Here is a 17,211-nt window from a genome sequence, read left to right on the forward strand (position 1 = left end):
TTTGTGAAACAGCTCTCTGGTCTTTAGATGTCTATTTTTAAAAAAGCAACACATTTTTCAGCAAAATGTTAACAACTCTTCTTGCACTGACTCATTTGCATGAAAGCTCCCATCTGTTTCTTTTTCCAAATTTGTGCCATGAATGTTTCTTTCCTTCAGGTTTACCAGCTTTAACAGGTATATCACTGGCTAATTTTAATACATAGTTAAAATATAGTTATGGTGCTGCTAATGGGAGAATATTGCTGCTAAATGAGTTTGCAGTAAGCATCCCTGCTTTATCACACAATGTCATGCCACAAGAAGGCCCCCTTACACTTACTGTTGGTAGCTGTGTAGACAAGTAAGGGCTTGTCAGTGGTCATAGGATGCAGCTCCATTTAGAGATGGTGAAATTGATGACACACCTATCTTCTCAACACTTAAAGGGTCATTTGGTTCCAAGAGGAGAGCATTGGTTTTGAAGTATTTCCATCTCTGACTGTCACTTTATTCATGAAAATCTTACATCAGGCTTTACCAAGATTTGCAGGGTCTCCCTCTTCATTTGGTACAAATCTGAAATGCTGCTAAACTGCATTACTTGCATTATTTTGAGTGACCAGCTTGTAATCATAATGCCAGCTTTTTTTGTACTCCCTGTCTAATCTGTGCAAGAGTGTTCATCTGATGGTAATGAAAATAGCACTGATGCTATTTTCCAGCACCATGGTATGACTTTTACTGTACTACCATCCAATCTAAACAGTAATCCTAGCATTATATGAGTCTGTCAACATCTGACATGCCAGCAGTCTGATAGACTGTCAGGAGGAGCGAGAGATAGACTGTTAAACAGGCAGATACAGATGGGCAGTCAGACAGATGGACAGAAAAACAGAAAGGCACACAGGCAAGCTGGCTGGTTGGTTGGTTGACTGTAACGACCGGCTGGCTGGAATCTGAGTGGCTGTCTGATTACGTAAGCTGTTTGGCTGGTTGGACAGTTGAACGACTGAATAAATGGTCACATAGTCTTAAACTGGATCACTTATTTTTGCATAAATGTCAAACTGCCGTAGGATCAGTGTGTCTGGGAGGGAGAGTGAGATGGAAAGAGTGCAGGGAAAGAAGTCGGAGAGAGAGAGAGAGATCTATATAGGGATATAGAATCATTTTGGTCCATCAGTACAATGACATCTAGATGATTACTGCTCATTACCTGACTGACTGACTGACTCACTGACTGACAGTCTTGTTTGTGTGTGTGTGTGTGTGCATGCATCTATCTCCTGGTCAATCCTCCATTTAAGACGCATATCACAGCACCATTTTATTCCCAGAGACAGACAGAAAATGGGAAATGATAATGCTTGTGTTTGAGTTTGTACCATCCCTTTTGCTTAAAGTTTACATTTTGCTTGTGATGATTTCTAACCTTTTAATGTGTGTATATATGGAATATCATGACATATTGATGTTTTTCTCAGTCAGTACATAATATTTAAATTCACTTGCTTGAGCTAAATATGTGTCTCAGTCAGTACCAACGATTGTTTTCTGTGGAAACCATGGTAGCACTATAACGCAGCCAATGCTTCTTAGATCAGTAGTCCCAGCCATCCTTTTTCTTTGACCAGCATTGTAAAATTTAGTCTTGCCTTTGGAATTTCACATGTTCACAACGTTAAAAATGAAACATAAAAGTGCTCCCAATAAGTAGCCAAACCATTTCACTTTTCACTTTTTCTTTTTTAATTGGTGAAATATTCATATGAGAATGCAGAATGAGTCTTACCGGTTCAGACGTTGCTCGGGTCGACAAATTCCGCTTCAGGTGTTGGGGGACCAGCGCAACCTGATGAGAAATGGGCTACTGGAACAAGACATTCGTGAACTAATGCAGAATATAGGGTACATACAAGCAATCCCAGTGAGAGAGGACAGATGCAGACGCTCAGGGATGTATGGATGCTTTGAAAACCAACATCTACACTAACAAAGAAACAAATTCTAGCACAGAGAGCACACTCTGAGACTGGGTACCAAGCCTCAATAATAGACACAAAGTCCCTTAACACAAGGGCAGCTGACCTGAGACTGAAGATCATGACAAAGCTGGCACCCCCGTGATCGCTGACCACTGCTAAGTGACAAAGTACCCTCTGAAAGTCTGCTAGAAGATGTGAATGCAGCACTAAGATAAGAGAAGATAAGATAGGCCTTTATTAGTCCCGCAGGTGGGAAATTCTCATTGTCACAGCAGCACAAGGTATCATCTACACCAAGGTAAACCTATTCAGTCAGACAACAGTCCAGCAATCAATTGTGCCCTCATACAGGCTGCAATGTTCAAATTTTATTGAAAAGTTGAAAGTTTTAGACAGATGTTATCATGCTGACATGTGTTTCTGTTTTATTTTCTGTTTTTTCTTTTTTTACATTGGGATAGATTAGGATAGATAGCAACACATGTCTACACATAATAAGAGGTAATAAGGACCAGTCAGGTTATTACCAGCACAAAGTTCACAAACCTGCTTCTCTGATGGTATGGGGTTGTGTAAGTGCCTCAGGCTTGGGTAGCTTCCCCTTCCTTAAAGCAAACATTAATGCTGAAAGGTACATACAGGTTTCAGAGCAACATATGCTGCCATCCAGAGGACGTATTTTTCAGAAGTGGAAAATAATTATGTGTATCAAGCAAGAAGGAATTTCATTTCACTTTTAAAACCCAACCATTAGTATCCTCAGCTCCCAAACACTTACTGGGTGTTGTTAAAAGAAAAAGTGATGTAATACAGTGGTAAACATGCCCCTAGCTCAGTGCACACAGTTGAACAAAAAAAAAAAGAAAAGAAAAGAGGTGCCAGACACTACTGTGGCTTAGGAAAGTAAAAATTTGATTCACACTGAGTCAAAATGCACACTTCTATTTGTTCTGTTCTTCCTACTTTGCGTACTCCATTTTTCTGTTCTTGTCTGTCCTTTGTGTCCTTGCTTTGAAGTCAGAGAATTAAAATTGTTCATTTTTTCACTGTTCTGTTTTCACTCTTCTCTGTCTTGCTTGATAGTTAAGTAGCTAATCTTTCATTGTCTTTTTTATCCATCCACCTTTGCCTCTCCTTTTTCTTCTTTGCCTGCCTTTTTCCCAGTCACTTTCATTCTTTCTTTTTGTGTGTTTCCCCAGTCCCTCTCTCTGTTGACCTAGCTGACCTCTCAGCGATGACATAAATTTTACAAAATGGCTGACAATAACACACAAACCACTCACTGTCATTGTTTTGATTATATTAACATTTGAATCTGTCCTTCTTTTCCCTTCTTTTGTCCTTCTTTAATGTAAAATAGGCTCACTAAATCCTTATTTTTTTCCTGCTCTGCTCATACAGTTGCCAAATGAATTGTAAATATCTAAATCTTTTCATTTGTATGTTTGCTGCAGCTTGTCAGGAATTCCAATTAAATTCCCAAATTACCTAATCCTTCTTTTTTCAGTAGTGGCTCTACTCAGAATTTGAAGCCATTTTCAAATATCTGAGCTTTGAATCTAAGAATGAACTTGGACATCCCATGAAGTTTTTGGTCCCTTGCAATTGCGTTCTCATTCTCACATCTACCAGGAATGTAAGAACTTCACCTTCTTTTGGGGGAAACAACTTGCTCCTGGAAGCTGCACCATATCAAGAGAAGTGCACAAAACTTGTGCATAGGAGAGTATCTGTGTGATGTTGTTTAGCTCAGCCTCTGACTGAACTCCAGGAACTCCACCATGTACTGGGACGTACATCTACTAGTAGAGTGAGAGCTTTGCTGTCAACACGCTAAAATACTTAAATCATCTGTAGCTGCAACAGGCTTGGGGATTTTTGTCCTCATCTTAACCACCTACCCTTGGCTGCAAACCAGCTCCCTCAATACCGAAGGTCATGTTCTGACACAAAAAACAGAACTATGTCAGCTGTAAATGGAACAAATGTTCCTATACTATATAACTATATATGCTTCTATCAAAAGTACAGCAAGTTCAATTTTTTCATCTCTTTTCAAATCGTGAAATTATTTGATTTCAAGTCAGAATTTCCAGTCATTTACAGGATGAATGCGGTTATTAATGTCTCCATTGTATACACATTTCGTCATTATAAATCATCACATGGTTTTCATCTACATTATATAGGAAAGTCAATACACTATTCATTTGTTTCAATTTCAGCTCTGTATGTTTAGTTATTTGTTCAGTTTCAGAATTCTCCCTATTCTCCCCAAATTGTTTAACCACCACCCTGGTGATTTGTTATTTGGTGTAATTGTTTAACCACCACCCTTCAATAAGGCTGTTCCATCATAACCTCCAACTTCTCTAGTGCAAAGTCTTCTGCTTTTATTTTCTCTTTTTTGTTCTGCATTTCAGAATGTCTAGACTGAGCTGGTTGGTTAACATGGACAGTAGACATTATGCACTGTCGAACTGATGTATCAAGTTAATATAATGCATTTCTAGAGATTGAGAAAATCACTCCCTTTGCTCTCTTATTGAGTGGGAAAGCTGAGTATAGCACAGTGTAAGGAAAACACAAAAGAGAAGACCTTAGAGGGATCTTGGTCCAACTGAGCAATAAGATCAATACGATCAACAGTGAACACACACAATTGTATTGTTTTTTTGTCATATATTTATTTTTACATGTATCAGCATTTCAGAATTGATATTGCCTTGTATGCGTTCACAAGTCGACATGAAATGTGTCTTGCCATGTGTTGGAGGTACAATTTTTATAACATTTTTTTCTTGTTTTTCAGGTTGTCGGGTTTCATGCTGCCCTCCCCTATAGTCAGCAGTGGATCTATATTGGCCTTGTGGTTTACCACAGACTTTGCTGTCAGCGCACAGGGCTTCAAAGCTGTATACGAAGGTAAGAGAATGTGCGAGGGTCCAGTCATGTATGAATGCTGGCCGTGCACCACAGACAATATCTGAGTCAATAGTGATGAAACATTTCCCTGCGAAGTGACGTGAAAGGAAAATGTGTGAATAAGACTGCGCTTTAAGAAAAAAAGACTGTTCTCCATAAAACAAAAATGATGTTTATTTGTTTATTTGAACGTATCCAAATGACAGGATGCCTGCAAATCAATGGAGTGACTTTGCTGACATGTTTGGATGCTGATTAAAGGAGAGCGTGCATAATCCAGGTTATCTTATCACTGTACTTTTGACATCATCATTTTTAGTGTTCTTAGGGATCAGATGGTGTTTGAAGTTAGTTTTCCTTAAGGACTGTGTGTGTGCATTTATTGCATAGAAAAATAATTGAGCAAACTCTACTGTTGATCAAAATCAGTAGGAACAAGCAGTGGTGTACATACAAACATTTTTTTCTGGACTGTATGGCTGAGCCCTTCTTCTGACTTCAGAGAATGACTGTTTGTGTTAATAGTTCAGTGTCTTGGCAATAATCCCTGAATCAGCTGAAACTACTGTTATGTATACATATGCTATAGCCATATGTTTATATGTCGTGTATTCTTATTTGTATACTGAGACATCCATGTTCACATGGCTGCTTGTCGTGTTGACTTCCTGGCTGCATTTTGTTTTGCTGTGTGTCCTACATGTGTATTATGAATGTGGTATACAGGATTTTTCCATGTCTGTGTGCTTGTCGGGATGCAACACAAATGCTTAGCCTGACCTTTTGAAGATGCATACACACACAAAACACACACACACACACACACACATACTGTTCCATTACGCTTGCATAAGAGTTCATCTATGAATCATGAACTCTAAATATCAAAGACAAACTCAAGAGACCAGATATACACACTTACTCCCCTGTGTGTGTGCGTGTGTTTTTCTGTGTTTCACCTTTATCTTACCTTGTCTATATACTGTTTATTGGTGTGTGTGTGTGCGCGCGTGCATGTGCGTATGACTGTGTGTGTATGGTCGTGGGTGTGTGTCATTTGTGTATGCTGAAAATGAACTTGACAGCCATTAAACCTTTTCCCAGGAAGTACTTTGTCTTTTTTTTTCTTCTTCTTTCCATTGTTCCGTTTCACATCTGTGGGGACCCTTAAGTGTGTTTCCTGCCTCAGGAGTGGTCGTCATTGTGTGGTGTGTGCTTATGTGTGTGTACTGTGACTATCTTGGTGACTATCTTTGATGTTTGTGTCTTTGTATTTGAACTGTTGCTGCAACTATGACTTTCTGCTGCCATCAAATGTCCCGATGACATAAAACAAAACACAAAAAACCTTGCTGAACAGACAACTGAACAACATATTAGAACATATTAATTCAAAATCAATCATTAGACAATTTCAAAGTCTACTTTCCCTCCTCTCCTGCTTTTTCTCTGTTTCTCAACTACACCTTTTTTCTCTCTTCCCTGTAATCCTCTCCCCTCCTTACTCTTCCTCTGCTTCTGTTCATTTAAACTAATTTGCACTAACAAAAATCTATTTGGCCCTGTCTTTTTATTGGCCCTAACCATCCTGTCTCCTCCGTCTGTCTGTCAGCTCCTCTCCGTTAACACAGCCAGTTCTGTTAACAAATCTATTCTCTGGTCTATTCTTTTTTTTAAAGCAAATCAAACTGAACTATAGGTCTGAACACCTAGCTTACCGATAAGACCACAGTCACCAGAAAGAGGGATGGGTGGGCAGTGGGAAAGAGAAAGAGAAAGGGTGGGTCAAATGAAGCTATAAGTGGTGGAAAGCAAGGCTTTGCTGATAAAAAAGCAAGTTTGCAAACCAGCTCTGCAAGACAAGATAATCATCAATTAATTTCCCCTGAAGCAGAGAGAGAGACAGACAGAGAGGTGTGGAGAGCGATGGAGGGAAAGATGAGGAGGGGTCTACATTTTTAGTTTGTTGTTGCCACTGAGGTTGTCAAAGGTATAATTTTTTTCAATACTTTTTCCATACCACATGTTTAAAATGACACGATACAATATTTTCTCTTCTTGCCGTGGTGTCGAAAGGAGTTCAAAGTTTAAAATTCTGGCATTGTGACAACCTTATTCTCCAACAACACAGCAGTATTCAAGACAATAAACATCCTACATGTAAACGTATTAAATCACATTTAACAGAGAAGAATTTGAAGTGCTTTCCTATTCACTCACTCAACAGTGATTGTGTTTTTATGGTATTTTGTACAAGTATTCAGATGCATCAGACTCCCAGATGGAGGTCTTTTTGCCACATGTAATTCTCTCATCTCCTTCTCAATCATCTCCATCTGTTTCCACCTTAAAAAAAAAAAAAAGCAATGAAATTCTTCAGAAAATGTATATGAGTTGTATGTTCAGGAACCAGTCAGCAAGTCAGCCTCCTGCAGCTGTTTCATTAGTTAAACTTGCAGCCGTAGCTCTTGATGTGATGAAAACAATATGCATCGATGCTGATGGTTTTCAAAAGTAAAGGATGCCTTTATGCACATTCCTGCTGGAGCAGGGAGCTTTGCATGTGTTTAGCAGTCATGGTGCCAAATGCTAAAATGCATAAATATTTAAACTTTTAGTAAAGGATTGCTTCACCTTAAATGAGTTTGCAATTGTCACTTAACAGCAGGAAGCACTACCAGCACTTCCCCTGAGCATTCGTTAAGTGCTGCTGCTTATAAGAAGAGACTCAGTGGATACAAGACCTCACTGTTTTGTTCACAGTAGTGGCTGAACTGTCCTGAAACAAAGGAAATTGTATGAAACTGATGTCCTTCCTGACTTCTTTCAGCTTTAGAACATGTGAATGAACTAATAAGGTACACTGAGAAACTTGTCAGTGCAGCTGTGATGCTTATTATTGTCAGGATATGACATATATATGTTTTACTGGATTCAGGGGTTCAACCTTAACCCTTAACAACAAATCTCTTTTAATTCAGAATTATTATGGATGTATTTAAAATGCAGCATTAAGACAATATGATGATGAAGAACATCTCATTTTTTAACAAATGTGTTTTTAATGGGCAGATTCAGTTTAAAGCAAGTATCCAAATGACCGCAATACAAAGTATTTTAACAAAGATGTTTTAACATTTTTCATTTAACATCTTGACTAAGAACTGCTCTAATTAACAAGGACTAATGATTATAAACTGTCGGCGATTATGTGTAATATGCACTACAGCAGCTGAATGGTGTTTGGGTGAGTGTGTGTGTGTGTGTGTGCTTGTGTGTTTTAGAGGGAGAGGGATTATTGACTGCCAGTGCCACCTTTAACTTTAAAACAAAGTAGAAACATCATCTTCAAAGTCTCAATCTCCCACACCCACGCACACACACACACACACACACACACATGCACACACACACACACACATGCACATGCACACACACTTTGAGAGAAAGAGGCAGAGTGTGCATTTTTCTGTCCCTTGGCAAACTGCTGCAGAGTTTCCGCTCCTGTTGAGGGACTTCTGCGGAAAACATGACTTGGAAACCCTTTAAAGGGACTCACAACACGCACAACACGCCCACACGCACACACACACACACACACACAAAACACAGCACACACAAGTATACATGACTAAGATTACATGGGAAATGCAATAGAGGCAGAATAAAGATAAGATGTAACTACAGAGGAGAAGAGAGATGATAGGGAGGGGCAGGTGTGTGTGTGTGTGTGTGTGTGTGTGTATGTGTGTGTATATGTGTGTGTGTAGTTTCCAATCTCCAGTAGTTGTGGAGACAAAGTCTGTCTACACAGTCACATCGTGAGGACTCGCCTTACTTTTGGGGACAAAATGCAACTCCTCACAATGTAAATCATTAAATATTAGGTTGAAGAGTTGCTTTAAGGTTAGGTTGAGGTTAGTGTTTGGTTAAGTAAGGGTCAGGATTAGGCAAGTCATGTTTATTGTTATGGTTAGGTGGTGGTTAAGCCTCCAGGAAATGAATGGAGGTCTATGTAATGTCCCCAAAACTGATGGAAAAGCATGACCCTGTGTGTGTGTGTGCACCAGTATATGTGTTACAGGTCATGAGTTTTTTTGTTTTTTCTCGTTTGTTGTTATGATGATACTCATCATGTCACCATGTAGAGGATCTTATGGGGTATCACTTTTACACTGCATTACAACATGTAATGTGTTAGCACCCATGCCTGAATGTGTGTGTATCTGTAAAATTGCACAAAGTTCATCCCCTTTGGTGTTGGCATTTTCTCTCTCTCTCCCTCTCTCTCTCTCTCTCTCTTTCTTTTTCTCTCTCCTTCACTCTCACCCTCTTCCTCTCTCTCCCTCGTCCTCTCTGCTGTGTAGACTGGTGTAGAATCCATTAGGAACACTTCTAGGAGCTTCCAAATCTTGCTGACTTGATGCAAGGCTTTGCACAGACTGTGGCAGGAGCCCTGTAGCCACCAACCATTGGACGAGATGCAAAAAGATCGCAGCCTCCTGCTCGGGGATTTTGGGTCCTTAGACATGATGTTACACATAAGAAAGATTTATTCATCTAGAGTTTTTTCCGAAGCCTCTAGCCAGATAGTTTTCTTAGTGGTGCCTTTATTTCACAGAGTTTCGACTTACTATTCTCAGAGGACTGAAAATAGCCATTGCACAAAATTACACTGCACTGGATTTGTGACATTATATGAATATAAACTATGAGATGTTAGCAGGCTGACAAAAAAAAGTATTTGGAGGAGTGATTTTGAAATATAAGATTACAGATGTCATAGACACATTCTCAATTTTCTCCCCACTCAAACTGACAGTAATTCTTTCTTATTTGTATTTCTTCATTATGTATTACTTTTAATAACTAATTCACTCCATGAATAAGAAATTTAGTTTTGTTCATAGGTTTCTTAGTAAGGTGGTTAGTAGGTTCGATAGTTAGCTGACTGATTGGTAAAGTGTTACATATTTTGCCAGCATCGTAAGCACACATCAGTCACAACACTTTAAAAATCTGTCCAGTCAGCACAGAACAGCAGCAGCAACAGCAGCAGCTGAAAGGACACCGACAGGTCAAACTATCTTCACCAAGCTGACTAACTGTGTACTGGAGTGTACAGGAACAAAACATATATTTCTTGATCTTATTTCCTACAACAATGCATTGTGACTCTCATGGGGTCCCCCATTGCATGCTGGGAATGTGAGTGGACTGATACATTGGATAAAGAGTAGGTGTTCAATGAGATGGTTCAGTATAAAATGCCAAAAGTTCTTTCTGTGTGGATTGTCCTGTAATGTTTGAATGATTGTGTCTTAAATCACAAAATGAATTAACTTCTAACTGCATACTACAACCCACATTGCATTTCTAAATCTATTTTCACCGCATGCTTTACTTTGTTTTTCTACTCATATCCCGGCTGTTGTAATTTCCCTGTTTGAAAGACGGTTGACCAGCTTGCTAGTTTCCGAAGTGAAATCCATTCAGCCAACCAAAAAAAGAACGATGAACACAAAGCTTTGGGGGATTCATTTATCAAGGTTTAGAGATCATGAACGAATGTGCTCAAGCTGTTTTTGTGTATCCATAGAGAGAAATGTATTTTTAATATTGAAAGCACACTTTTACCATCTGCTCACAAGCACCAGTGGCGAAAAGCAGCTCTGACTTGCATCTACTCGTGGTTTCCCGGACTTGTTATCGCACATCACACTTGCCATTAATATACTTTCGAATCCATGTTGGAAGCTTTAATCAACAGTAATGATCAGCTCACATTTCTAACAGCACACGTTTCTAGCTGCTGATGTAGGAAAATGCATACGTGTTCTGTAAAGCATTTATAGATTCACAATAATAACTGCTTTCATTGGGTCACAGCATTATTGAGCTTGTAGATTTGGCAACAGCAACAAAGACTTAATTTATCAGAGTGAAACTTAGAGGGTAAACAACAGTTATTTCAAAGGAAAATGAATTCATTTGGATTTCCTTTTGATTAGCTTGTTTAGGAAATTGTTTGCACGTATACTGATGGAATGAGTTATATATACACATATAATATATTAGCTGTTTGAAGTGTAAATGGTTGACATGACTGTAATAAATGGGCTTGGGCTTATGATGTTTATGACTATTGCTTTGCTATATACAATAGGATGCAGAGCACATAAATGTAAATTAAAACACATATGCAACGCACACTCCCATTTTAGATGTTTAAGAGGTTAGGTCATGGTAAAAATACTATGCATAATCCCTTCATATCTTAAGTGGCAATTATGCTCCAACCCAGTGGGACAAATTATACATGAAACATAAAAAATATCATTTTCTACTTTTCTGAAAAGTTTTTTTTTTTTCAGGAGGATATCAATGATTGTGAATACGAATGACATTTACTGCATTTCTCTGTTACCATTGCATAGCCTGTTTTAGCATGCTATCGACCTGTTATCCCCCAATCCTATCAGTATCTGTGTGCCCTTCACTGAGAATAATAGGTTGGAGAATTTAGTCAAAGCCAATGGATTCAGCAGGGAAGCTTCTTAGAGCAAACACAGCAAATCATTAAAGGAAGGAAGGACTACTAGTGGATTTGTTAACTTGGATAGTCAAGTGCTGCTACATATTCGTGTATTTAAGTGTGTGTATGTGTGTGTGCGCGCGTGTGTGTGTTTGTGTGTATGTCTGCTGGAGAGATAAAAAGAGTGAAAGAGCCACAGAGAGTGAAAGACAGTGAGAAAGGAAAGGGAGAAGCAGTCCGTTACACCATTAACCCATATTGACTGGAACGCCATAGGAAGCTCTTCACTGTGGGAGTGTGTCATATAACGCTGTTGTTACTGACGCCAGCAGTAGTCAGCTACATCGATCTAAGCGGCAATGTCAACTGTCCTGCTGTGTGTGTGTGTGTGTGTGTGTTTGCCCATGGTGGGGTAGCAGAGGAGTGTTCAAGGGTGATACCACCATCATCTAAGCTTGTTGTCAAGACACACTTTCTCTCTCATACACACACACACACACACACACACATACTTGTAGTGAGAGTGGTGAGTCTGTAATCAACTTCCCAGCATGTAGTAAAGTCAATATGACATCTAAGTGGTTTGAACTTAGCACCCTTTATGTGCTATCCTCAGTCTCTTTGGGCTCACTGGACTCTCAGCAGGATCACTAAGAGCATAAGGTGGGATAAAATGCTTACACTCACACCTGGGAAATGTTCAGCATATCTACAGTGATGTTTTGTTGGCAACTGAACATGTCTTCTTCAGCAGTTAAAGTTGTCGGACCATACTCAGAGTTAAGTTAGGCATGCATATTGAATGGTTTCTGCCAGAACTGTGCACATCAACATTCACACCTTACATTTTTCAGAATTGGAAGCTTTGTGGTTTTCCTCTCCACAAAATCCATTTCATGAAAAGGTCTGTTTTCAGCACCACGAACAATTTATATATTGCCACGTTTTCTCCCAGAAGTGCACGTCTTTACAGAACATACACTTACACGCTAAAACACCTTCTGTTCTTGCATGTGAGTGATTTGCAACATTGCAGCCAGCATTGTCACTAAGGAAGTGAAAGTGAGCCAAAACGTAAAAACCTCTCACAAATCTGTTATGCAGTGCATCCACTGAAAATGTGGTCATCTATTTATATTCATACTGTCCAACCAGAAAATAGGTCTGCATGAGCGAAATAATTTTTACGCTTCTAATAGATGTCTCTGTGTAATTAATATTCCCCGCAGATTTGAGAAGAAGGCCTTGATCTCTATTTTTCCGAGGTAATTTCCCTTCTCTTGTTGTAGGAGTGGGTGAACATGCAACTCCTTTAGCTTTAAATGAGCACTTCTCTGACAAAAAGAAATACAATTTAATGAATCAACCAACAAAGGAACAGATTAAATAATTTGTAATTAAACAGTTTTAATTAGCTTTTTAAAAATTTACCCACACTTTTTTATGGGTTCTGTTTGATTGATTTGTGGTTCTGATAAAGGTTCAAGACTAATAAAAGTTTACGCTCTAGTTGGCCTTAAGATAAAGAAGATCAAGAACCGCAATTGTGATCTACAGTTCAAGAGTTTACTATGTTTGCCTGATGTGCAAGGGCGGTAAAACTATAAATTAACTAAACTAAAAATCTTAGAGGCCTTCAACTGAAATGTTCAGGCAATACTTCTCTGTTTAAAAAGTCTGAACACATCACATGACCGTGTACTGGTTTTCTGGTATTAACATTCAGGTGATCATGTATAAGTCACCACAGCGTGTGAACAATGTAAGCCAAGCTCCAATTCCATATTTATTCTCTTATATTATCTTGTTTACAACAAAACACAGTGTGAAATTTAAACTCATGGAAGTGAATATCAATAACCTGGTACGCATCCATCATATTTAGGACAAATAACCTTGACCTTTTACAATAAACTCGTGTAACTTTCGCCAGCTTTTCAGGGGTTTGTATAATTTATTGGGCAAGGGTGATGTCAGGGTCACTTTAAAATGTTTTGACTTTGGAATTTCATCCAAATGCACTATTGGTTTTGATTTTCTAAAGGATTCAGCTTTGTGGACTGTATTGCTGAAAAGATCCAGCCTTTGAAATAGGACACTCTTCAAGTTTGTGGCAGGTTTAGTGATTCAAGATTGTACCACTGGTGTCAATCTAAATTGAGTCCTAATCCTGGGGACCGTCACACTCAGACAGGTGGGATTGCATGCTTGCCATTAAACACATGATGATTCATGAAGGAGATTATGTAAGGCTGTAATGGTATTGATTTTCCTGCTCAGTATTTTACCAGAAATATTGTTTCTCAAAGTCACACAGGCACATAGCTTACATGTTAAACCCAGGTCTGCCAGCTCCACAGAAAATGTAAATCATACACGTTTTTTTTTTTTTTTATCATTTACAAGTTTACTAAAATTTCTTTCGGAGCATCATAGAAATTCTATCACACCATCCTTGTGCATTTGTTTTCACACTGTTGATCTCAGAGGTTAATGCTACATTCACTGAACTATTGGTTTTGTCTGTTAATGTCACATGGGACCCCCCAAGTTAACATTTTCTTATGAGGACCCTTTATCTCTTATGGCCAGTAACAATTCAGTGCCGTTCAATTGCACTGTAATAGCCTAATGGGAATTGGGGGTGGCAGAGATAAAAGATTTCTGTTACATTTTCATATCTCTGTGCCCCCATTTTATCGTCTGTGTTTCTGTCTCTGATGATAAGCACAGCTTATGAAATCTGTGTGAAAATCTTTGAGACAGAAAGTGCTCGCTTAGTGTCAGGCTACGCTCTCTCTGACTCTCAGTCATGCTTTCAGTTTCTCTCTGGCTTTCACTGTCTGAGTTTCTAACTCTTTCTCACACCTTAAATCTTTAGCGTATCAGTGCCATCCACGGGAAAGAGGCAGATTATTATTATCAAATTCTGGTTGTCTCTTGTAACTTGGTTCCACTGAAAATATATAAAATGTTTATGACGTGGACGTCCCTCTCTAGGCAAACTGACTCTTTTCCTGTCTTATGTTTTTCAAAGCCTCATGGAAGAGCTAAATGGGGTCATGAGCGATAGTCGCTGGAGATTTTCTTTTCACTCTAATATCAAGTATAATACTAGTAATTGAAATCTAATATCCTTTTTAATGTCCATTAAAAAGTACAAGTTTGTAATTTCTACTAAAAATCAAACAAGGACATCTAAAAGGTATAATCACAAGCTTAATCCGGCTTCAGATTTCCAGATTTCTCACTGCTACAGTGACAAACTAGACTTCATGAAAAACATTTTCTCTTTCCAGGAAAATTAATAATCAAATACCTGTACATGAATCAAGTAAATAACAATTGTAATTTCAATGCATTTAGTAATTTTTCTGTCATTAGAGCAGAATACTGCAGTACTGGCAATAGCATTCACTCTGTCTTGTTCTCTGTGTGTGTCTTTTTCTTGGCATGTTTCAGTGGGTGGTGGCAGCAGGAGAAGAGAGAACTACACTTCCTGTTCAGCAGACTTATCTGCTGCATTTGAGATTTGTTTAATTTTCAGCACCAGACACACATTCAGTGTCATTATGAGTAATTATTTAGATACTATTTCAGTGAAAACATTTTTGTGAATGTGAATTACAAACAAACTATACATATATTTACATTTATATCTCATTTAAATTAAAAAATAATGCAGTCTAATACAACAGTCCTGCAATAAATGCTCCCTACATGATGGCTTTAATGTTTTATGTTGAGAGGTGTTGATCAACTGTATGGTCATTTTATAGGATCTACTTTGTGATGCAGTTATTCAGGCTGTACCCTCACTGATAAATGAGAGAATCACCTGTCAGTATAATGCAGTACAATTCAACAGCACCACGAACTGCAAAATCCAAAATGACCATAAAGTTGAATAAGGATGTGTTTAAAATAGTTGCAGCAAAAAGTGAATATTGGAACCTTCATGAAGGTAGGATTTATTTTATTATGCTGCATTAGTTTAACTGAGGTGCACCTAATAATAAAACACTATAGAGAGTGTAGAGCACTGTTGTTCCATTTAAGGAAGGCCTTGCTTCAGTTTGGGACTACATTACACATAAAAATAGCAATGAAAAACAACACTGGCGATACTGCAAGCAACTGTGGTGTTATAATAATTACAAAGTCATGCCAGCCTTAGAGGAAACTGCAAAAGTGTGAACATTAAAATGAGATTGCAAATAGCACGTTCTCCTGAATGCAGAATAAAATTCTGAGTGGAGTTCAGAGAGGATCCTACATTTCAAAGTCTGCATATTTTCTTAAAATTAAATGCAACTCTTACCTGAAGCTGAACTGGACATTGGTCCAAACTTTGTGCTTTTTTGTTCTGATGCTTTTATTTTTTATTTTATTTATTGATTTTTTTGGGGGGGGGGCAGCTATTGCCAACACAACAAACATTGCTATTGTGCGTTTAGACCCAAGCAGAAACCAGTTTTGGAAGAAGTGTGATTAAATGTGAATGTGTTGTTCTTTTTTGATCCCGAGGGAAATTCAGTTAACAGAGCCTCTCCCTCACATGTCCACTTCTTGAAAGAAGTTGAAAATGTGAAAAATAAACTAAAAAATTCATTCATTAATGTACAAATGAGAAGAAAACCAGAGGCACTGGTGGGAAATAAAAGAACGAACTGGAGTTTCTGTGACATTTGAATTCAGTTAGAGACTGAGCTGAACACAAACAGACAGAAGCACTCAGTCTGACCTGACGGGTGTCTTCCTTCCTGGCTAGCTTACAGCTATCATCTGAAAAGTTGGAACATCGACTGTTTGGGGTGAATGAGCACAAAAGGTCACATAGATGACGTGAGGTGAAAATTCACTGCGTCTGAACACACCTTTAGAACCCCCACAGAACATGCTAAGACTTACATCATCAGGCAAATAAGAACATTTTAAAATATGCAGTACAATGCTTTAGCAAACAATACACCTTAGAGTTGCTGTAAATCATCACTGACAATTTCAGCTATTGCAGTTGCATATTTTTATTACAGGTCATATTTTTAGTGACGTAATACCTCTGAGCTGTTATTAATAACAGTGCATGGAGTCCACATTTAGAGGATAGCTCCTACACCCGTCTTTGTCAGATTCACTAACTGTCAAAGCAAAGGAAACCTTAAACTGCTGTTAAGATGCTGCTTTGTGATAAGATCAAACCTTTTTGGATGCTGTGGTGAACATTTCAGACCTTGGTTTTAGGCTTCTGTCAGTTAAAGTTGTTAAGTGTGTTAAGTCCACTGCTCTCTCTGTGTTTGGGTATGCGTGCTTATTTGTATGTGAGTGTGTAATTTGATTTTATGGTAGCCTACTTAATATTGTATGTATGTAATTGATGTGCATGTGTGACTGTTAATGTAGAATAACAGCGAGAGACCAATGCCTGGTCACTGACAGAAACATTAGGCAAAAAACTAAAAATATTTTTATAGGGAAATCATGACTGGAGAAGTGAAAATGGAAATACTTGGAAGAAGGGGGCAGAAGAGAGAAACAAGTTGCATCAAGAAGCATGAGAAGAGAGGTGAGGAGATGGAGGAGGTGGAGAGAAGAGGAGTGAGAAAAAAAGAGAAGAGCAAAGGAGAGTAGACTGGAGAGGAAAGAAGAGCAGACAATCCCTAGAATACCAAGCACTTTTCTGGCCGAGAGAGAAAGAAAAGAGGAGAGGAGGGGTTGCAGTGAAAGATGGAGAGCATCCACAGAATACCAAAGAGCGAATAAATGCTAGGAGGCTTTTCA

The 17,211-nt window shown here is 38.5% G+C and overlaps 1 protein-coding gene across 1 annotated transcript in view; it reads left to right on the forward strand.

Annotated features, from left to right (window-relative positions):
* LOC124064464 (CUB and sushi domain-containing protein 1-like) overlaps positions 1-17,211 on the forward strand; it is a 358,243-nt gene that overhangs the window by 118,918 nt on the left and 222,114 nt on the right. Inside the window, exon 3 of the mRNA XM_046398956.1 lies at positions 4,783-4,895. Coding sequence (XP_046254912.1) covers positions 4,783-4,895 — 113 coding nt within the window. The remainder of the gene's footprint in view (positions 1-4,782; positions 4,896-17,211) is intronic.

Source organism: Scatophagus argus, chromosome 1 (genome assembly GCF_020382885.2).
Source record: "Scatophagus argus isolate fScaArg1 chromosome 1, fScaArg1.pri, whole genome shotgun sequence".
NCBI lineage: Eukaryota > Metazoa > Chordata > Actinopteri > Scatophagidae > Scatophagus > Scatophagus argus.